The sequence below is a fragment of the Opisthocomus hoazin genome, chromosome 4 (assembly GCF_030867145.1).
Source record: "Opisthocomus hoazin isolate bOpiHoa1 chromosome 4, bOpiHoa1.hap1, whole genome shotgun sequence".
In the NCBI taxonomy this organism is placed as follows: domain Eukaryota; kingdom Metazoa; phylum Chordata; class Aves; order Opisthocomiformes; family Opisthocomidae; genus Opisthocomus; species Opisthocomus hoazin.
In genome coordinates, this window is record NC_134417.1 from 74362614 (window position 1) to 74385756 (window position 23143).

General features: G+C 37.7%; 1 protein-coding gene across 6 annotated transcripts in view; it reads left to right on the top strand.

Moving 5' to 3' along the window:
- Window positions 1-6169: 6169 nt before the first annotated feature.
- The window catches only part of ARMC3 (armadillo repeat containing 3), a 62288-nt gene continuing 45314 nt past the window's right edge, over window positions 6170-23143 (top strand). For 2 of the 6 annotated variants that reach the window (XM_075419518.1, XM_075419523.1), the window contains exons 1-4: window positions 6170-6249; window positions 10305-10353; window positions 11487-11530; window positions 15522-15570. In XM_075419518.1, the coding sequence (XP_075275633.1) occupies window positions 15523-15570 (48 nt within the window). In that variant the 5' untranslated portion in view covers window positions 6170-6249; window positions 10305-10353; window positions 11487-11530; window position 15522. The other 4 variants (XM_075419522.1, XM_075419519.1, XM_075419520.1 and 1 more) reach the window with 4 other exon arrangements.

The following is a 23143-nucleotide window of genomic DNA, read 5'->3' on the forward strand; positions in this document are numbered from 1 at the left end:
TTGTGAAACCATACAGTATTTAGTCCCATTCTGATTTAAGCATAGAAAAAGATGATTTAGTAGGTATCTATTCATAAATCAGTACTGGGCAGGTACAAAAAGTATACTACTTCTAGAGTCAAAGGGAGTGCAGGATCCAACAACCCCTAACTAAACATAGGAAAGGCAGAGTACAAAGGAGGGCTGCGTTGCAGAACACATTAGTCAGCGTCTTATTCAGCACCCTAAACTAAACACAGCTCTGAAACAATTCTGTGCATATGCCTTACCAAATACACGTAAAATTACTTCTTAAAATCCAGAAATAGATAAAATTTTGGTAGGCTGACAATATGCCAAGGTAATTTTTGACACAAATAATGCCAAAACAAGAACTGGATAATAATCAAGCTAGGAAAAGTGTGAAATTAAAAATAATTTCAAGTTCAAACAAAAGCTTCATTCATTGCTATGCAGTTTCAAGGTCACTGACCTAAAGCACAGCTCATCTTGCTTTTGTGCTCCTCTTCCACTTTGTCTAGCTTTTAGAGGAGAAAAATGTAAGAAGAGCTTGGCTGATAGGTCTAGATCTATATCTAGATCTAATTCAAGCTGTGAACAACACTATTCTAACAATAAGGCCTGGCACCACAAACAGGCTTCAGACAACAGTGCTGGCATCTTTCAAGCTATGCATGGGCTCATTAAGTGGTTGGCCAGCAAGATGCTGGATTCTCATAACTGGTCAAAGTCTGGCAAAAGCCCTCCACAACAAGTGTTTCCTTAAAAATTAGTAGGGTGTGGGAACAGATGCTCTGATTTTTACAAAAATTCCCCTGACTGACTATGAGGGGGAAGAGAGGAAAACAGTGTGAAGATACTTAGGTATCCCTAAATACATGTGTCTGACTTAACAATATTTCAGCAATAGCAGGCTATTTACATACTCTCACAACTCAACATTGGAAAGCACAACAGAGAGAGGTATCCCAGCTAAGATTAAGGAATGTGATAAATAACATTTAAAAGCAATATATAGACTGATAGTTTAAATAACTTGTGAATAAAATTTCTCATCTCTGAACCCATTTTCTAGACGTAAAAGGCATAAAAGTAATATAGGGCATAAAAGTAAAAGTAGTAGCTTTCTTGGGAAAATTTATTTGTATGACTTGTGTGCATAACTTCAAACTTAAAATGTTTGTCTCTTTTCTGATTTCCAAACTCAAAAAACCAAATCCCTACATGGAAGATTTCTTCTCTCTCACTCAGCTGCAAACCTATTTTGCCTCAAATTTTTAAAAGTTACACAGTAAGCAAAAGGAAAATGAAACTGTAATTCTGTACTCTGTACTGTTTTCTGAGTTGAGAGAGTTATGTAAGTTACAGAGTAGATTAATGGAGGGGAACTGAAGAAAAGTGAAAATATTGCTCAGTTTCTCCTCCGAGTCAGAAAGAAACACAGGGAGGAAAAGAAAGGGACCAAAACCTCAAATTCTGAGAATTCTAATTAATGTAATTAAAAGAGCATAGACTTTGATCAAGAAAAAATTCCATTTTGAATGCTACAGTATTGAAACAACTTTAAAACATTCATTAAACTATCTTCTGCATTTTGTAACTCTAGCCTTCAAATCCAAGATAAGAACAGAGTTGTCATTCCTTGTTGAAACGCAGCCTTTGGCAAGGCTTCAGATGATCAGTGCTGTTGTAAGAATGGAAGCAATACAGCACAATTTGTCCTGAGGACACTACAGAATGTTTCATCTTTGAAGACTGAGGTTGTAAATTGAAATTTGGACAAGAAAAGTCTAATTTTTTTTAAACACAATCTGTGTATTCCTTCATCAGCACAGGAGATTATGGCCTCTGAGAACATCTGATATCAAACTTAGGATATCCAGGTTGACACTTAATAGTATCCCAGAGAATTGATTTAGTTTAGCCTTAAAAAGGATCTATGTCTTGGGAAAACAAGAGAGGTTTAAAAATACATTTGCTAAGAGACTGTGAAAGTGTTTAGGCAAAATTTCTGATCTGAGTTAGATGTAACGTCAAAAAGGTGATTTCTTCAGTTACCCCTTCCTTCAATCATTCCTTACAGTCAACCTTTAACATCTCTGATAACATCTACAGTTTCCAAATACCACTTTAGATCAAAAACACACTTGTATATGTTCATTTCTGTTAGCTGACTGTGGTTATTCCTAACCATTGTTTTTTTAAAAACAAAAAATGTGATAGTCATGGTGACTTTAAACACAATCTCATTTTCTTAGGATACACATGCCCTAAGAAAAACTGACTAGAGAATACAATCACAATGGGAGACCATTTTTCAATACTCCCATACCATACACTTTGTGCAGGCAGGGTGCCTGCGAAAAATGAAGACTTACAAATCTCACTTGCAAGCCAAAAGAATGAAAGGCTTGTTCTTTGTTTCGATTTCTGTCTTTTTCCTAGAGAAAGAGGTCCATTTACATTGATATTGAGTATTTTAATGCGTGAAGTAATACAGCAAACTGAAATGCCAAGATGATATGTTGTAAATTCATCACTCCCTAAGCCAGCTGCTTCTTGTCAGAAATGGAAAGTTCCTTTTAAGTGTCTTTTGAGACTGATATAAAACAAGTTATATGACAAGACTGTTCGTACTGTATGTCATCAGGTATTTCTTACAGCATAAATTATGACTGATTTTTTTTTTAATGGAAAGAAGAATTATTTCAGACAAGCAATCCAGCAAACAATAATTCCACTTCTGATGTTTCAGGAAATGAGAAATGACTCCCCCAGTGGTGCTTTCAGTAACACTAGAAAGATAATTTCAAACACCTCAACATGCAAATTTCCAACACTTAAATTCAACAAATACTTTGATTTAGCAGTAGCTTATGCATTTAAATCCCTTACGAAATTAAATATTTAAAATGTTATTCCACAATATTCTTTCAAATATGTTTTTAATCCATATTTGATTTATTTTTGCAGAAGCTTTAATTTAATCAAATTGATAGGACATTTGGCCCTGTTCCTTCATAGGAAAGCACACAAATTCTATAGTGGCTTTGTCAAAAGCGAAGTCATGAAATGTCATTAAAATGTGTAGTTAATAAAGTCCTTATTTACTTTATTAGGTATTTAGTCTCTAGAAAGTTTTAATTTCATAATGTCTTCTCTTTAATACAATTTGTACTATTCTGGTTTGTGTATTTTTTGGTGTTAGAATAAATTATACTTTAATAAAATATTTCTGTCATTTGTGACTATTTGTCAGTTGTGAATTCTCATTACATTTTGTAACTGTTCTCACTAGTTCTCTTCCTTTGCTTTCTTGTTAGTGTGTTGTTACTTAATGACACCCTCAGAATATTTTCACAAAATGAAAATATATTTTTCTTTATGTATTGGAATGATTGTGACAGAATATAATAAAAATACTGCAATTATATGGCTGTCACACAGCGCTTGATTGCCTCTACCCATAGCAAATACAGATAAAAATAAAAACAGAAAGGATAATCTCTGCAGAATTCATTTCCACAGAATGGTAATACCAGATTATAGTCTATGGAGTAGGTAGATGCCCACAATGTGCTCATGGTCCTTAACTCCCAGGCACACAACTGAAAGAAAATAACACTGGACTAAGGAACACAGAAGGGATGTGCTCAGATCTCACCAGTCGTGGAGTCAAAATGCCACAAAAGCACACACCTGCAGGCGCTTCTGGGTCCTGATGGTTAGATGTGAACATGGCATGAATAACAAAGCTGGAGAGGTAAGAGCATGCTTGTCTTTCTCCTGATCGTCTGCTGTTGCCCTTCTTCCTTTCTGTCTGCTTCAAAATACGGATGCATACTCTTCACAAAATTTGTGAGAAGGTGCCAGTTAAGAGTTTCAGACTACCCACATGTGTCCTGTCTGCATGAGACACTTGATAGTGTCTCAGTCTTCAGGGATAACTGAGCCCATTGTTCCAGGAGTGTATTGAAACACACAGTGATATGCACCCAATTACCATGTCGCTCTTTCACATGGATTCTGCATCGTCATATGTCTTTTATGTGACCACCCGCACGAAATAAAGAAAAGATGTAACCAAATCAAGTTTGGCCAGAATTATGTTCGAAATAGCCATAAGAACTACCATCACTGAAGACAAGAAAAAGAAAAGCTTTCCCAGTCATGGAAATCATTGGGTTCATGGTGAGTAGGTCCCAGCCAGCAGCTAAGCACCCACCAGCTGCCCACTCATTACCCCCACATCCACAGTAGGGTGGGGGAAAGTATTGGAAAAGCAAAACTGAGAAAAAACCAAGTGGGTCAAGATAAAGACTGCTTAATAAATGAACGAAGAAAAAATTTAAAAAAACTCAAGTGATGCAAAGGCAATCACTCACCACCTCCAGCAAGCAGACCAGGGCCTAGCCAGTCCTCAGCCAACAGCTACCTTGGAAAGACCACCCCCAAGCTTTATTGCTGAGCTTCATGTTATACAGCATAAAACAACCTTTTGGTCGGCTGGGGTCAGCTCTCCCAGCTGTGTCCCCTCCCAGCCTCCTGCCATCCCCAGACTACTCCCTGGCCGGGCAGCGTCAGGAACAGCGAAGGCCTTGGCATTGTGCAAGCACTGCTTAGCAATAGCTAAAACACGGCTCTCTTATCAACACTGTTTTGGTCACAAATCTGCAAGACAGCAACATATAAGCTGCTACGAAGGAAACTAACTCCATCCCAGACAGACCCAGCACGGAGTTAAAACAAGATCTTTGCAATCACTGTTTACATTCATCTTTTCTTACATTTCTATTCCCTGCCCGCCAATGCAGTGCCAGAGTCTGTTCAGAGAAATAAAAGCCCACGAAGAAGTTTGCAAAGCAGATAGCTTGCGTCTACCAAGCTACTGCAAAATTTTTCTCTTTCTTCCCTGCCAGTGAGAGCCTCTACTAACTGCTGTAAGCATGAGGGATTGGCGAGGCTTCATGGAGCGTGGGGCAGTCAGAAGCCACCCTTAGGAGTTTGGTGGGATTTCTCCTGTCTGCTGACGTACGGGTCGGTACAAATGGTTCTTGACCTACCATTGCAGTTGCTTTCCAGTGAAGGTGATTATAAATCTCTATGCATTTTCTATGGGACCGGTGATGTTAAAAGTGGAATGAGACCCTTTCACACGCATGGCTGGCTTGTACCTAAAAATGACCCACGAACTGTCCTGTTACGGCGGTACACATCGATCTCAGTGTAAGGCCAGGGCCTGTTTGTGCTATGATCTCAACAGATTGATAAGGCTTATAAAAATAGAACTAAATTTAAGCTTGCAGCGCAACATTATAAGAAATCTAGGGAGAAAGCAATGAGATTTGTGATAAAAAGGAATCGCAGTGGAGAGCTGATAGCAGCTGTAATTTCTTTACCTATTATTACATGACTCTGAGGCCCCAAAATGATTACATTTGCCTGTTTCCTGTTACTTCTGCAGTTACTGATAGCAATTAAGCTGCATTTCAAGCTAGAAAATATTATTTGATTTCAGAATTTGGCTTCATATTTCTTCCAAAATAGCACTGGCTGGCAAAAGAGAATACTACAATGAATGATTATTCTGAGATTCGCACAATTCTCCGTACAGTATGGCTTTCTCCATCAGGCACCCAGAGCTGATAATAGGAAGGAGACGGCTCTTCAAAAAGCATTAACACAGCAACTCTTAATTTTTAGACAAGACTGTACGCATTTTGTTAATTTCCAGAAATACTCAGTGTGCTTTGGGTGAGAAAGCAGCCTTTTCCTATAGTTTTGAGAAACAACTGATTTATTTTTCCATCACTGCCTCAGCCCATCAGTATCAACGACTTCATGCTTCCCGCAGAGATGTGTTACCAGCACTGTGGAGCTGGGATAAATTGTAAAGAAATGGATTAATGCATGTGTCCTGGTGAAATCACTCTCTAAGGACTCTGGAAATTCGTATTAAACGAACGCGCTCGAAGCCGCTACCCAGGGACAACCAGGAGAGGGGAAGGAGGGAAGGAGCAGCGGCGGCAGCGGGCTCCGGCTCCCCTCAGGCTCCCCTCAGGCGGGTGCGGCCCAGCCCGGCGCGGCCCGCCGCCTGCCCCACCTTCCCGCCCGCTCCCCCGCGCGGCGCACAGCGCTTGCGCCGCAGCCATCTCCTAGCAACTGGAGAAACAACAGCGCGGGCCGCTGCTGCGTGATCGCCCCCGGGCGGCGCGGCGCGTCTTGTATTGCCGTGCTCGGCCGCGGCGGGTGAGTGGGGGCTGCTCCCGGCCCGGCTGTCTGAGGTGGCCGGCGGCAGGCCCGGAGCGGACGAGGGGAAGGGGCGGTGGGTCGGGGGGTCTCCGCGGCGAGGCTGTGGCGGAGGGCAGCAGCGGCCCCTGAGGGGAGGCGGGCGAACGGGGCAGGCACCGCGGGGGCGGAGAGCTCGGGCTCCGGTGAGGAGAAATAACCCGTTTTGCGCAGCTGGCGAGCCGGCGGCTGGAGGCCTAACGCTGCGGACGGGGCGGGGGGCGGCGGGGCAGGTGGTGAGGGGGCCGCTGCCTCACCGCTGGGCGGGTTTGGTTCTCCGAGGCCTTATCAGTGAACTGGGTTCCGCCTGTCTGTGCACTTTCAAAAGTCGTGAGTCAAAAAAGAATAATTATTTATTACTATTATTACTTTTAAAGGCATACGTTGAAGTTTCCTCCAACCGCAACCAAAAAACCCGAAAAACTTACTGTCTGCTTGATAATGGTATCTATACCTTTAAGCAGTGACAATTGCAAGATTTATATAAAATTGTAAGATTTTATGACAGCTGGAGTGTATCAGAATTAACATAAATAAAATTGAAAACCAGGCAGAGCAAATCCCGCACTTGCGGGCTCCCAATGCTATTTCCTACTAGAAACTGGGAGCTTAGGAACTGGTGTCAGCAAAGGTAGGGAGAGACGTGGGTGTACTTCTTCACCAGGAGATAGCTGTGACCAGTATTTTCAGATGTGAACTGGGAAGCAAGAAACTTCAGTGGACCTGCCCTAAGGGAACTTCTATGGTAGAGAAAAAGAATATAGTATTTAAAAATTGGTAATATGGGTAATATGAACAAAGAAAGAACAGTGTATTACAGATAAGATACATAGAATTTGTGTGTGACAGTAATGTGAAAGTTATGAGACCTAAAATTGTATGAATAATGGGTGAGAAGGAAAAAGAAAAAATTTTAAATACAGAGGTTTTATCTTAAAGAACGCTAACAGGTGATTAGACTATTAGGGAGGAAATCTTACCTGATTTATTGATGTTTCAAAGGTGTTGGGGCATCTGCAGGCAGGAATTTCAAAACAAAGTAGGTATTTGCTGGCAGAGGAGCATCATCTGTAGAACAGAACTCTTCTATAATCTTATTGCTAATCTGAAGTTATCATCTATATGAGGTAGTCTGATATTGTATTATCCTATGCAAGATAAACACATCTGCTTTCTGTTGTTCACTGACTGAGCAAGCTCACTTTCTCACCTGTGTTGATGGAAGGAACATTTCTTTTTTTATTATTTCTTTTAATTTTTGTGATTTTTATCACGCATTTTCTGATTGTCTAATGCTCTGCTAACACAGTGAATGCCAGGATGGGCTTATATGTCCTATAGTTCCTACTTTTGTTTGCAAACCTGCTACCTGTATTTTTGTCCTAAACTGTAACAAATGTTGTCTTTTTTTAAAAAAAAAAACACAAAAAAAAACCCGTTACCATATTAAAGCCTGGTAAATGAGCAGTTAAAATTAAATGATAGGGCTATCCTTGCAGTTTGACATAACTATAAAAGTCGTGATAAACGTGCTAGTGACACAGCTGAGGTACTTCCAGTGTCAACAAAGTGTGAATATGATTTTGTACAAGACAGGAGAGGCTTCACCTGTTCAGCTGAGGCCATCCATGCTTTCAAGAAGTTGACTTAAAAAAGGCTTACGGGGATGATGCGGGGAATGAAGAATCATTTTCTGGAGGAAATTAGAAGAGTTCTTTAATCTAACAAAATGAAAACTGAGTGGGGACATGTTTGTTATTGTCAAAGGTATTCTGATTCCATGTATGTCAACATATATAGTATACATATATATATTATGTATAGAACATAGACTATAGTAAATGTATATTGTATAGTATAAATATTTAGTATAAATAATATATTTTAATACAAGGCAGCAAAGAAAGTAATTGACAAATGTTCGAGCATGACATGAATCCAGTAAACTGGCCACAGATAAATGTAGACTAAAAATTTAAAAAGGTCCCTGGCTGTCTGAGCAATTGTCTTTTTAATGAGAGAAGTGGGAATGGCATATCTAACGGTTTTTAAGATACAGCATGATAGGTATCTCGTGGGATTAATGTGATGCGGTGGCTGTGATGGGGGAAGGGAATGGATCTGGTCGTTCAGAATTGTCCCTTTCACCTGATGTCCCCATGAAACCTGTGGAAGGAGGCATTCATTTTAAGACATGCAGATTGGCACAGCTGGCTAAAAACTTAGGAGTGTCTTTAATTTTTTACTAGTCTTTAATATTACTTTCTTCCTAAGGCAGACCATCTTTGACTTCTGTATGAAAAGTGTCCTGCTATTATTGCTCAGACAGTTGTTGCGTAACTACTCTCATGTGTTTTAGATTAAAACCATTTATCTCTAGTCTCTTTCTCATGGGATGAGAGATTTCACTATGCGTGTCAGTGAGACATTTAAGATCACACACGTAATTTCTGAAGATCTCCTTCATTCAGGTTGTTGCAGCTTGGATTCTCCAAGGATACATCCTAGGTCTGGTGTTACTTAATATGTTCATTATAATTTGGAGATGAGCAATAACATAGAGAAATCAAAATTTTCTGGTAAGATAAAATAATTTTTGTTAAGACTAAAGTAGACTGCTAGAAACTTCTGAGAGCTCTTTTGCAGTCAGATGAACTGATAACACCGTGACAGATAAAATTCATTGTTGATGAAAGCAATGTAATTTACACTGTTGGGAATATTTGGAACAATATACTCTTCAGTAGTGAACCTAAATTAATTGTGATCAGCTGGGAAAATGATGTCTTTACCATATGTGGATAGCTTAGTGAAAATCTTCACTGAGGAAATTGGGTAAAAATTAATACCCAAAAAGTTATAATGTCACTGGAATAAATCAGTAGTGTTCTAGAATTGATTATGGTATTTCAGGTTAGGTTCATCATATCTGAGAAAGATTTAACAGTCACAGAGGGACTCTGAGACAAGAAACATATATGTCTGGAAAAGCTATATCGAAAAAAATAATTAAGGCAGCTTAGAAAGGTGATAAATCAGAATGTACAGGGAGTTATAAAAGAAAGTAGAAACGATCAAGTCAGGACATCTTTTAACTAAAGTTGTAATACAAGAACAAGGGGATGTTGTGTTGAATAACACATTTAAACTGTTTGTGTATTTTTGGAAATCTAAGGAGTAGTTCCTTATATAGTACACTTGACAACTGGACCTGTGCCGTAGCGTGTCAGACTAAGAATGAAGAATAAAAGGATTAAGCATTTATGTGGACAGTAAAAATAGCTACTATTCTTACGAAGAACATAAAAACTTCAGGAGATCTAAACCTTCATACTTTAGGGAAATAAAAAACCTGTAACAGATGGAGGAAATCTGACTTTTGGGATTGGTTTCATGCATTTAGTGGGAGCATTTAGCCCTTACCACTCTGCAGGCAGGATACTGCTCTGCCATGGAAGACTGTTCTTGTTCATTGAAGGAGGTTTTTTTGTGCTGAAGCCTCTTAGTTATTCTGTGATTTGGAAAGAATGCTACCATGTTCTGTAATTCCCATTACTTCTTTTTATTAACATTCCTATATCATCTTTTACACTGTACAAGTTGGAAAATACATTCTGCTTCTCCAGCTTAACATGATGTAAACACTCCTGACTTAGTACAGCTCTTATTAGGTGTACCGAGCTGTTCAGCTTCAGAAAACAGCAAAGTATGGTCCTTGGGCAGTACGAAAAAAGGCGCTATCCATCAGATGCTGTACATGAGTCAAAGTTTTATTGCAAACCTTGCATATTTTCACAGCATCAGGTTGTGGAATCAAATACCTGACAATCTTTGCTTTTGTTCAAAATCTAAGCATCTACCCTTGGGCTTTTGAAAGTAACATTCAGCTGAATGTTAATGGGATACCAGAATGCAAATAAAAAGTGTCGGTGTATCTTTGAAGTTCTGAGATTTTAGATAAATAATTGTATTATTTTTTACCTCTCCTAAAAATCCCTGTCTTTTCTCTCTCATAGCTGTTTCCTCAACTTGACATCTAACTACAAACTCATTTTGGTTTTAAGGGTATGTCTTTAGAGTGCTCCACTCTGCATCTCTCAGTATTTTTTTTTGGTGATTCTTTTGCTTTGTGCACGTATAATGTATAAATGCATAGATCATTTGAAAAAATGGAATCTATAAATGAACTCTCAGAATGATCAGAGTATATTATAGTTGTGGTTTTTTTTTCCAATGGGATTAACTTTGTCCGTCTGAGTCAAAATAGCAAATTGTATCTAGGAACAGATTCTAGTTAAGTTTGGTTAGTTAACATCTGTTGCGTGGTAGCTAATTCTTGACTTAATCCTGATCATTTTTTGCCTAATACGCACATGGGCACAGATAAAACAGTGGGCAGATTCAAAGGTCTTGACTTAATTGGTCTCTCGTACAATGTTATTATTTTCATACAGCATATATCTTCAGGAACTGAATGTTGAATTGGACCTGGTATCTCTTTTTAACTCTCTTCTTCTATGAAGCCAGGTTTTTTATAATGTGTTAATGCTTGCACTGGCATTACAACACTGGACAAGGAGAGTCTGTTGATCCATATTTAAGGAGTAGGACAGAAGAAAGCTGGAAGAATTTGGGAGAAAGAAAGGAGTTTCAAGATTATTCCGCGTTGCTCTCTTAATTATGACAAAGCTATGTGAGAATGAGGAGGAGGATATTTAACCTGGCATACAAAGGGCATACTAGTTTATGGACTCAAGAAAGGAGTGAGATTGTCTGCTAATATTATGATTATAATTTTAGTATCTTCCTTTAGATTGCATTGGAAGGCAACAGAACTAGAGCGTCCATACAGAAATCAATTGACTCATTGAACTGATCAATGAAGATAACAAATTTATAGGCAATTTTCACTGTTATCACAAAAAAAAAAAGAATTTCTGTGAGACAAGAAGAAACAGCAAAACTTTACTTGAACTAAGTAGACTAAGTTAAGACTGCGTACTTATCACTTGGAAGGCTAAAAGAATCTCACTTGTGTGTCATTTTTGGGAAGAACCTGATAATCATGTTCAGGTTGTAGTAGCACAGCTTCAGACTGTCTTAAAGTGTGGAACAGTTGATTTGCTAAGTGGATCATGTAATAAATAACTAGTTAGAAGCTATTCTTAAATCCTTCTCTTTGCACTGCTTTTCCATAGGAGTAATTGCTCTCAGAAGAGACATTTGATTCCTTGACTAGAAGGTAAGCTCCACAACTGACTGTGTCTTTGACTTATTCCTGTTCTTTGTCTCATGTCTTGCTGTCATTCAGTATGTGCAGGGTCTTAGGTTGTTGTGTTGGTGGTTATCTAAGGTTTTAGAAAACAGAAGAGGCAAATGAAACAGGTAACGTTTTTTAAATGCACTGTCCGACAAACCCACAAAATATTATGGTCTTTAAGTGTATGCAACAGGACTCTGATAGTATAGATACACACTCCATACTGTAAAGGAAGTATTTATTAACATTTCAGTATTTTGAACAGATAAAACACCATAAGGCGTTCCTCATATTTCAAAGTATGATTTACAGACTCTTTTTTTGTTAAAGCTCACTTGCTATCCATCATCTCATATTTAAAAAACAAAAACCAAAAAAATCCAGAAAAAGTATAGTGACTAGAAATAAGTGGGTATCTCAGATTTGCAGTCTAAGAAACTATTCACACTGAGCAGAGCGGTTCCTAGAGCAAACCAATATAATGAAGTAAGTAGAGGGATCATGGCCATCATTATTGTATGATGTAGCACTTGGAATCTACGTCTCTGGTTCCACTTTTGAACTAAGAAGTCCACATGTGTGATCTTCAGAGTCATTTTACACTTCTGGGCAAAATGTTGTAGTTGCAGACATGTTACTGGAGATGGGCCTATTCCTTCAGCCACTTTTTAAAAGACAAGTTGGCTGTGTTTTGTCATATGCCTAGTTCTATTAATGTTCAGCCTACTGTGACAGTATCTGCCAGGCCTAGCCTGGCATGTGGATTCACGTGGAGAAACAGGGTAATAAGTTTATCTCACTAAATTTAGGTGTCAGTGTAAATGTCAATACGTGAGCTAGCAAATCTAGACTCTGTTTTGGTCTGAGGAAAAAGCAGCTATTTTTAAGGTGCAATTCCATTTTAGATACCTACTTTAGGATGAATCTGCCTTAAGAGCTGTGGAATATATTGACTAGATCTCCACTGATTATCAAGGAGAGCAACTAACTTAAGTACTGATGTCTAATTTAGTTTAGTGGACACTACTCATAGTGTCTGGATACTGATTCAGCTTAAGATACACTGGAGTAGTTCTGGTCCTATGGGAAAGCCAGAGGCCCGAATGAAGTTCATAGTGAAACAGGGAAGTGCCTAGTGAGCTTAGGCACCAAGAATAGGCAGAGCTGAGGGAGAGTGTTGGGGATTGTAGTTTTGGAGTGAGGATTTAGTTAGCTGTAATGGCTGCCTGCTGGCTGAGATACAATGCCTGGTTAGACCACTGCATTGAAACTGGTAGGAGCAAAGTAAGGAGGCTAATTTGTCTACTGCTGAAGGCAATAAATTCCAGGTGAAGGACAGGAAGTACCATAGAATAAGAACTTCATAGATTGCTTGGCTATGCATTGGCTACATCTGTTATGTCAAAGTCCTGTATTACCTCTAGCTCTACGTAATCTAAAATAATCAATCCTTTAATCTCTGAAAAACATATATGGAAAAAATATGCTCCTGTGATTCTAGAAACATACAGAACATGAAGCAGAGAAGATTACTCAGATAAGAATATTCTATATTTTGTCCTTAAGATTTAATTAATCACTTTAATTACTAGAGAATAGAGGTTTAGTTTTTAAAAGAAGTTTTTCAGGTAACATAAACCCAGCATTTAATCACATTAAAAAAACTAAATCCTGCTATAAATCCTGGGTACAAATTTGTTCTGAATAGTAAACTGAGAATCAAAGATCTGCAAACCTACTGAGAAAAACACAACATGCAGTTATCGTGGAGAGAAAAGGATTTGAGTAAGAAGTTCTTTTATGGGTCAGTAACCTTTCAATACCTGTACACATTGATTGTATGTGATAATTAAAATTCAATGCAGAAGACACATTTTTAATTATCAGTAAGCCAAAGAATTCCACGTGCGTCATTGCCTCAAGTCAGAGGGTGACTGCTGAATACAGAGAGCTTTACGGGAACAAAGCTAACACCAACATTTGATGGCAGAATGCACTGAAATCCAGAACAGTAACTGTGGCAGAGAAGCAGACTGAGGACCATAATCTACAATAAAGTAGATGTCCTGTTCGCTGTCCTTGTTGCTACAAATCATACTGCTTTTTTAATATTACCAAGGAATCAAGTATTTCTGAACATGTAGAAAAATGTATAAGTTTCTTGAAAATATTCTCAGAAGTTCGATGTATTTGTTCAGCGTGAAGAAATATTTACAGTTAAAAGCTTTAGTTATTCACGGTCTTGGAATATGTATAATTATTTGAATCTGTGAACATTAATTGTACAACATTATTTTTTAATGGGCATTAACTTTTAAAATTGTTTAGTTTAAACCTAATTAAACTCATTCAGAATTAAAATTGCTTTTTATTACTTTAACTTAATTTATATCTGAAATGAATTGAGCTGAACAATTCTAAATAAGTGTCCATATCGCCATACCAGGATTTAACACAATTTAAATAACCCAGGTTTCCTGAATGTCCTGGTGAATCTGATTCTTGTATGTGGGCATGATGCTTACTTTCTACAGTGACTGCATAAATCAGAAGGTAGTATGTCCATCACTTTTGTTGAATGTACTGTCAGTAATTTGTCCTTGTGCTTTCTCTTATATGGAGTTAATTTTTCCCTAGCCAAAGCTGCATTTTCTGAAACACTGAATTCTAGCATGTGAGTATGTGTTCATATGTGTGTATATAGATACGCACAAGGGTAAAGCACATTGGAGCTGAAGAATCTTTGATTTTATGTGTCTCCCTCTCAAAACTATAGTTAGTGACCTGCCCATGAAGTTTTAATTTTCAGATCCATTTTTAGGATGTGCTTATCAACTGGTTTCACTACTGCTGTTTTACAATATATATGAGAGGCCAGTAGAGGAGCAATACCTGAAAAAATTCAGAGGATTCAAGAAGAGCGCCAAATTTTTGTTGAACAACAACAATAGCCCTGATTTCTGTAACCAAACAGCCTATGGCTCATATTACACTAGAAGATAATCTCTTATACCACAGGGAGGCTGTCAGGATATTCCTGGCTGAGAGTGAAGGTGAGGTTTCACCTTGAGAACTAACTGAGGAGTTACTAAGGGGTACTAACAGTGCACATTTCACTTTTACACACTGTTAAACCTAAGTTTGGCACGGCTTGGCTTATGTTCTATGCGTAGCCAGTGCTAGTGGGTCATGTTGCTCTTTACTTTTGCCTGTAGCTAAATGGAAGGGTCTGCTGAAGTTTTGCAAGCAACATGAAATTAGGTCGACATGAGGTATTGCATCCACATGCTTCGGAAGCTACTATTAGATACAGCTGAGAAGGTCTTCCTGGTTCACGTGCACTTGTGCTATTACGAAAAATGCAGAAGATAGAAGCTGGACTTGGTGTAAATAGATGTGACTTTTTAAAATCAGTGTAATTTGTACTGTGCAGAACAGCTTCTTAATACCTGCAGACCTGATTTTTATCTTCTGTGAAACATGAACAGAGAATTCAAATTTAATTCTAACCACATTTTCAAGGTAGAACTTATTTGTACGTTCTGCAGTTGTGTAGAATGTTTGCCAACATAGAATGTGTAGGCAAACATGGGGAAATGCCCTAATAGGATCTTCACGTTCACATATAATTTATAGATGCGGCTAAAACCAACTTACAGAAAAGCATGTGCTATGTATTTGTACCATGTTACAACTTGAGCCTGTGATGTCTCAGATCTTTCTTTTTAGTTATATATTTTGTTGACAGATGTATTTTACCAAATTTGTTCAAGTGTTAGAAGGTTTGTTTTGTTTATAAGGGACAAACTTCTGCATAGAAATTACTATGTCAAAGAAATCTTCAAACTGATTAGGTATGTCAGATGAATGAGAAAGTCTGTGTTACAAGCTTTCCCAAATCCCTGGTAAACTGATTCCTAAAGCAGAGAAGGGAGTTTGTTTGTCTGCTTTTATTTTTTGTTTTTATTTTTAGAATGGGTAAAAAAGTAAAGAAGGAAGTAGAGCCTCCACCCAAGGATGTGGTAAGTTTATAAACTGCTATGTGCTGTAAAATAAACATTACACAATTGTAGGCCCAGCTTTACCATCTTTATATAGTTCCTTACTCTCCTAGCTTACCCACATTATTCTAAAAATGTCTTTTAAAGATGATTCTGTTTCTGCTTTTCTTGGACAGCATACAAACCAGCATGACTGGGCATGTGTAGTTCTTTGTGGAGATTGTTGTCTTTGGCAGGCTTTGCAAATACTAATGTATGAAACAATCCAGGCTTCTTTTTATTTGAAAAACAGTATTAGCTTTCCATTTGTAAAAATCAAAGGAGAAAGAAGAGTGACCTGAAATCTGACTGTCTTTTCGACTGTGAAGATGTTCCCTTTCTTTAAGGATGAAAGAGTTAAGAGCCTAGATGGTTTCGTAGAGTTTTTTAGTGAATACAAGATTTTACAGATATTTTGAATGACAGTAGTACGTATTCTGGATCTTTTGCAAAGATATACAGTCTTTATCAGCAGTTCAGGTTTTTCTAGTATCATTGGAAGTGCCACAGTGAGAAGTACAAGAGCTGAAGCCAAATATGGAATAATGGGGGTAATGTGACTTTTTTTTAAAAAGGTGGAAATTAAGGGTCTGGCACTAACACACTTTTTTCAAGAGTTTCTATAAATTCACAAGGTACAAAGAGACCCCAGAAAAGACAGAGGTTCAAAATATAAGTATTTTTAAAATGTAGTTGGTTTATTGAGAAAGAAGTAGAGGAAATAAGACAGAAACATCGAAAAGAGGATAATATGTATTCTGTGCCAGCTAATAACCAAGTTAATGAAAAATAGGACCTCAGTGAGTCCCACAGAGGAACATGAAACTAAATACGAAGTTCAGTGTACCGTTTTAAAAAAACAATTGGTTTGTCTGTAAGGAGTCATGGTGTTGCAAGAGCTTTTTCAAAGGTCATAGAAAAGTTGATAAGCAAAAAATTACGTCACAATTTCAATATTAAATAAGCATAAATAATTTTGACTAAAAAATATCCAATAACCATAATGTCACTGAAGTGCAGCAATTAATATCAGGTTTTGCCCAACTGTTCTGTGGAAAGATGAATATTAGACATGTAATTCATAAGCTCCAAGCAATAATACATCGTTATGAAAGAAGACTTGAAATAAAACTTCAACATGAGAGGATAAATTGATCTAAAGCCATTTCTGTATAGAATGACCTAGAAAACCAGGAGGAGACACAAAGAAGGTGTGTGTGGATAGGACTAATTAAAATAAGAATAATAAAAAGAAGAATTAAAACTAAGTGTCTTTGTAGTCTAAGAAAAAAATGTCGAAAGGCATGACAGTAGATTTAAGGCATACAGATGAGCTAACCCCCTCCAAAGTAATAAAAGTTGACTTTTTCAGTAAATATCTAGAAAGTCAGTAGAAGCAGCACCATGATTTCTAGATCCAAAAGACAACATTAGAGTTTCTGGAGAATAGTACGGTACAGCCTACTAACTACCACAATAAACTGTGAATAATCTTAGAAAAACTATTCAACCATTTAAAAAATTAAACTTACAGAAGAGGTCAATCAAACTATTAAAAAGGAAAGAATTGGAAAGAGTGACGTTTAGATGGCATCTGAAGTTTTTGGCTTGGTTTTCACCCTTATTGTACTTCAGGCTAGCATATCTCTTCTAGCAGTCCTATCAGGAGAAAAAAAACATGAATGTTGCATAACAAAACAGTATTTAATATGAAAATAGATCGTTGATTAGTTGTAACTATCAACCAAGGAAATCGTCGAGCTGTGAGAATATTGTTAATAGTGATCATGTAAAATGAAATCTCAAAACTTTAAATTTCACATGGATATTTCAGATGGCAGGAAATGAGATGCAGACAAAATAAAAGAGGTATTAGCTATTATCTTCTGATTGATAATCTGCTTATGAAAATGTCAAGTCCAAGAAAAGCCTTGAGATAATGTGGACAGGCTTATAAAAGAGGGCCTTTGTGCATGTGGAATGCTCTGAGAATATAAGGTACTGCAGATGACCACTGATTTTTATAGATTTCTAGGAACAGGTGGAAAACACATCTCTTAGCCTAGCCACTGCTTGTATGTCTCAGAAAGTACTCCTGAGGAGTCTGTTTTCCCTGCCTTTCATAATTTGTGTTTTACTATTATCTGTTCTGAGAATTGGGCTTCTCCAGGAAAAATACTGCTTTGAGCCTTTATCTCTGTATGGATGACCTTAAACAGTAATTCAGGCAGATAAAATATGCTGGCTTTGACATAGATTGATAGGAACTTTTCATATGAGATCTCCATTAACTTTGGTCTAGACAATATTACTATTTGATCATCACCTAGGGCATACACATAAAAAGGGAAGTCTAAGGTTACCGTTAGAGAAAATACTGAGACAATATCACTGAAAGCAAACTATAGATACCTGAGTATTTTTGATAATGGCTTCATTCACAATATTGTTGTTAAAAAGGTGGCATATATGAAGTGGCACTGTCAACTCCTGAAATTCAGTCTCCACAGAAACACCTTCTTTTGAGTAATTAATGCCTAAATATTAATTTGACTTGACTTTAGTAAGACTTTCAACATTGTCTCTCATAACACCCTCACAGACAAGCCGATGAAGTACAGACAAGATAAATAGACATTCTAAATTAATTGGAAACTAGCTGAACTGCCAGACTCAAAGGGTTGAGATCAGCAGCGTGAGGTCCAACTGGAGGTCAGGCAGTAGTGTTGTACCCTAGGGCTTGATCCCAGGACCAGTACTGTTTAACCTCTTCATTAGTGACCTGAATGATGGGACAGAGGGCACCCTCAGCAAGTTTGCAGAAGATACGAAATTGAGAGGAATGATTGATAGACCACATGGTTGTGCAGCCATTCAGAGGGACGTCAACAAACTAGAGAAATGGTAAAATTGGAATTTTATGAAGTTTGATAAAGGGAAATGCCAAGTCCTGCACATGGGGGAGCAATAACCAGTACAGACTGGGTGATGACCAGCTGGAAGGCAGCTTTACAGGAAAGGACCTGGTGATTCTGGTAGACATGCACCAGCAATGTGTACTTGGGGCAAAGAAAGCTAACAAAATCCTGGGGTGCATTAGGCAGAGTGCTGCCAGCAACTTGAGGGGGAAGGCTATTGTCTTCCACTCAATGTTGGTGACTGAGAGCGCACCTGGAGTGCTGTGTCCAGTTCTGGGTTCCCCAGTACAAGAGACATGGACTTACTGGAACAAATCTGCCAAAGGCTTGGGCCATTTGTCATATGAGGAGAGACTGAGAGTTGTGACTGTTCAGTCTTGAGAGAAGGCTTGGAGGGGTCTTGTCGATGGGTATAAATACCTGATAGGAGAGAGTAAAGAAGTCAGGCCAGGTTCTTCTTAGTGCCCACTGAAAGGGTGAGAGGCAGTGGGCACAAGCTGAAACTCAGGAGGTTCCATTTCAACATAAGCAAAAAAAATTTTGTTTTACTGTAAAAATGATGGAACACGGCACAGGTTGCCCAAAGAAGTTTAGGAGTCCCCATCCTTGGAGATATTCAAAATCAAACTGTGCACCAGCCCTGAGCTCTAGCTGACCCTGCTCCGAGCAAGGCACTTGAACCAGATCATCTCCAGAGGTGCCTTCCAACATCAACTGTGATTCAATGGAATATCTTGGTGTTATATTGTTAGTATTGGAGATCAGACAATGACAGAACTGAAACAATTAACATGACTCGGTACATACTAACTCTGTTTTTCTCGATGAAGGGAAAGGGGTTAAGACTATCAAAGATATCGGTAATGATTCGAAAGAGTCTAAGAAGGGTGCAAGCATAAAACAGACCTGTAGTCAGTTAGTTCAAATTTAAAGTATTTTTTTAAGAAAAATGACAGCATGATTAAACAATACAATAATAGCAGATAAATACATCCTTCAAAAGGTGGGATTTGCATCTAAATGAGAAAACAGAAGAAACCCCTTGCACTCACAAATCAAAAGCATAATGTCACAATGCACCAAAATATTTTGGGAGAGAACTAACAAAGATATAAAAACTAGCAATAAAGCTTGTACAAATTGACTAGAAGGAAGATGCGTCTTAGAGGGATGCTATTAGGTGATTAAAGTCATAAAAGAAAAGCAAAATGACTTATTTTTGTGTCAGAAGACAAAGCTACGTAACAAATCACTGAAACAACTGTGAAGAAATTGCCCACATATGAATAAATAGTATTTGCCCAGGTCTTGTTCTAAGTGAAAAATAACTAAAATCTGAAATTGTGGTACTGTTACTTTTGGTATTTAATGTGTATCCTTTGTACTAGAGGAATGGAGGGTAGAAAATTTCATATTCAAAAAGAAATACATCAGTAATTACAGGCCAGAAAGTTTGTCTTCCATGCTGTGTTAATTGGTAGAGGAAAAAAAAATGTGGATAAGTGTGACAGTAATGGTGGAGAATCAATATGGCTTGTGTAGAGGAAAGTTCAGTCTCTGAAATCTGTCTGAATTCTTTAGAGGAGTCAGTGAGCAAGTGGATAATGGTGATCTGGTTGATCGAGTTATTTAGCTTTTTCAAAAGTTTTTAGGCCAGGCCCTTCACTCACATAAACACTAACAGCTAAAAAGAAATTTCTCTCCTGGCAATAATGTCTGGTTATAAAACAGAAAGCAAAGATGAGAAAACCAATTACTGTTTGGATTTTGTAACTGAGAGAGGTTGCCAGTGGAGTGTCATGGGGTTTTATTCTGCAACCTGTCATCCAGTCTATCAGAATTAATGTCAATACTTTCAGGGAGATGGCAGCCAGTTACTAAGTAGGCAAAAGTGTATAAATACAAAATCTCGAATTCCAGAAATAAAAGGCAAAACACTGTTACTAGCAAATGCATTATACATGTATGTGTTGAATGCCATTAACAGTTGCGGTGTTTCTGTCTCAACAAAGGTACACTTGAACTACACAAAAGCACGAAGAAAGACAACAAGAATAGGCAGAGTGGCTTCTGTATTAGGAAAGATCAAAGACAGTCGGCTTCTTCATCCCCAAAAGGAAAGGGCTATGAAGAGGAATATTGTAGAAACTTGCAAAACAATGATGCAGAGAAGGCATATGGGTGTCATGTACTTCACTGTTTCTTATGGTGAATAGACTGTGGAGGACAAATAAAATTAGCAGGTGGTAGTTTTAAAACAAAGAAAAGGCACAACTATTTATATGACCATTAAACTGTGATACTTGTGTCTCAGAATATTAAGGGTGGCTAAAATACAGATGGCTTAAAAAAATCATTTGCCAAATTAACTGGTGGAAAATTTTTCTTGGACTTTTTGAACACAAAGATAAAATCACTAGCTCACCAGTTCTCTAGGTTGTAGAGTGCTGGAGGCTGGGAGGGAATACAAGGAAAGCTGAATGGTCTGCTTGCTCACACCTGTTACTGGCCTTTGTTGGAGACAGGATGCTGGGCTAGATGGGTCTCTGGTCTGACTGGAAACGTACTTTGTACTACCTTCCTCTTCAACGAAGTTAAGTTGATGGAAACCAAAAAAAACACCTCCAAATACTTTGCAGTTTCTAATGGCTTTGAAGTCAAATGTACACAAAAATGGTGATCAAATACATATAGGAGTTTCTGAATTTTAGCATTCTTTTTCATTTTTTTCGTAATACAAACTGCATGTTGGAAATGTTGTTGCTTATAAACCAGTTAAATTTCTGTGTTTAATTCAAGGTTGTTGGTAACTTCAGGTGTATTATTCTAGCATATAATCTGTCCTGTATGTGCCATTAAGGGCAGAGTCTGCAGTGATGTATGAAGATTTAGGGGCAAGCCTTGATTTTCAAAGGAGAAAAAAAAAAAGGAAGGGGGAACTCTAGCTATGCTGGCATTATGATAAGCAAAAGTCACATCCAGTTCTGTGATAGTTGTGACAAACAAGGTACTTCCCAGCAAATTGCTGACCTGCTCAGGCCTCTGACTTCTTGAACACACTTGGATTTCAGTGATCTGTGTTTTCAGCACAAAACTGCTTTTAATAGGAAAGTGCCCATTGAATATTTTGGACAATAGTAGTGAATCTAGTCTATACAAATGAGTAGAGATCAGACCAATTTCAGTCTGCTCTTGTGCCAATCTGTCATTAAATTCTAGGAATTATCGTTGAATTATAGTTCATACAATTACTTGTGAACACAAGAGACAGTGAAAATGGAACAACATAATAGCATCTTTGGTGTTAGATCAATGTAAATAAATAACTGAGATTTAAAACCCTTACTTCATATTTCATTTCTTACTAAACTTCATCTGAGATCAATACTTGTGTTTATTTTTCTCTGGAGGACTAACAGGCTTTACTAAAAATTACAGTTTTATCCCTTCACCAAATATTTGGCCAAACTCAGGAGATATGTCAGTGCTTGAGTCATAGAGCTTACCTGGAAGATAATGTTCCGTCCATGCAAGGATACAAATGTGCAGAAGTAGAGAAGTATGAAGGTGGCTAAAGGGACTTTCAGTCATCTCTTAATTCTTCTGTCTGTCTCTCATATGGGTAGAATGAATGAACTGTGTAGAATGGGTAAAATGAATGTTCCTGTGATAAGCTGAGCTTTTTGCCTCCTTACAATCTAAAAAGATTCGTTAAGATGTAACTTGGACGACTGTGACACTATTTGGTTTAATTCTTGTTGCTGAGTCATTATTAAGCAGAATGACTTATGGTACAGTAAGCTGATTATATTTTCTTTACAAAGGAGCTTTGTTCCATGACTTGTTCCATGACTTGTCCCGTGCCTCCAGCTTGTCACACCAAGCATGAAGTTGGACAGTGTCTTCAGGTTTTCAGACCTGCTCGAAGCTGGAGAGACAAGTTAAGCACATTAGCCAGGCAGCCTGTTAACTGTTAATGAAACTTGGATCTTGATCTTGCAGACTGTTAAATTGTGCGATGTGCCTCATGGAAGATGATGAAATTAGTTAAATTTAAAAACCTACCAAAAATATGAATTTAGAAATTGGGATACTAGTATCGTATTTTGCCTTATTTTTGAACAAGTCAGAGGAGGGAGAAGAAAAAAAGCCTCCTCTTTGTTCATTTTCCTTCTAGCACACTCATGACATTTTTGAATATTTGCTCCAAATAATTTCCTTGCTTGACAACTGACTTGTATGTATCTTCAGGCCCTTATTTTTCAGCAACATGTGCCTCTGATGTAGCTATTAGAGGGCTTTTAAGTAAAACAAATAATATACATTTTAAAATATATGCGGCATAAATATACATTGTAATAATATTTTTAAATAATTTGTATTGCTATCTTAAGTGATTAATCTACTGTATTTTAAAGATAAATACATTGATATTGAGAGACTGCACTACTCCAGTATCTAGTAGTTTCTGTATGTATCACAGATACTCTATAGGCCTAAAGTGCGAGGACAGAAGACAGTTTTTCTATATTAAAAAATAATTTTAAATCCAAATAAGCTTAAAATTTTTTAATGGGTAGAATTTTCAGAAATCCTTGAGTTTTGTTTAAGAGCGAAAGGCTTTTTTAGAAGATTCC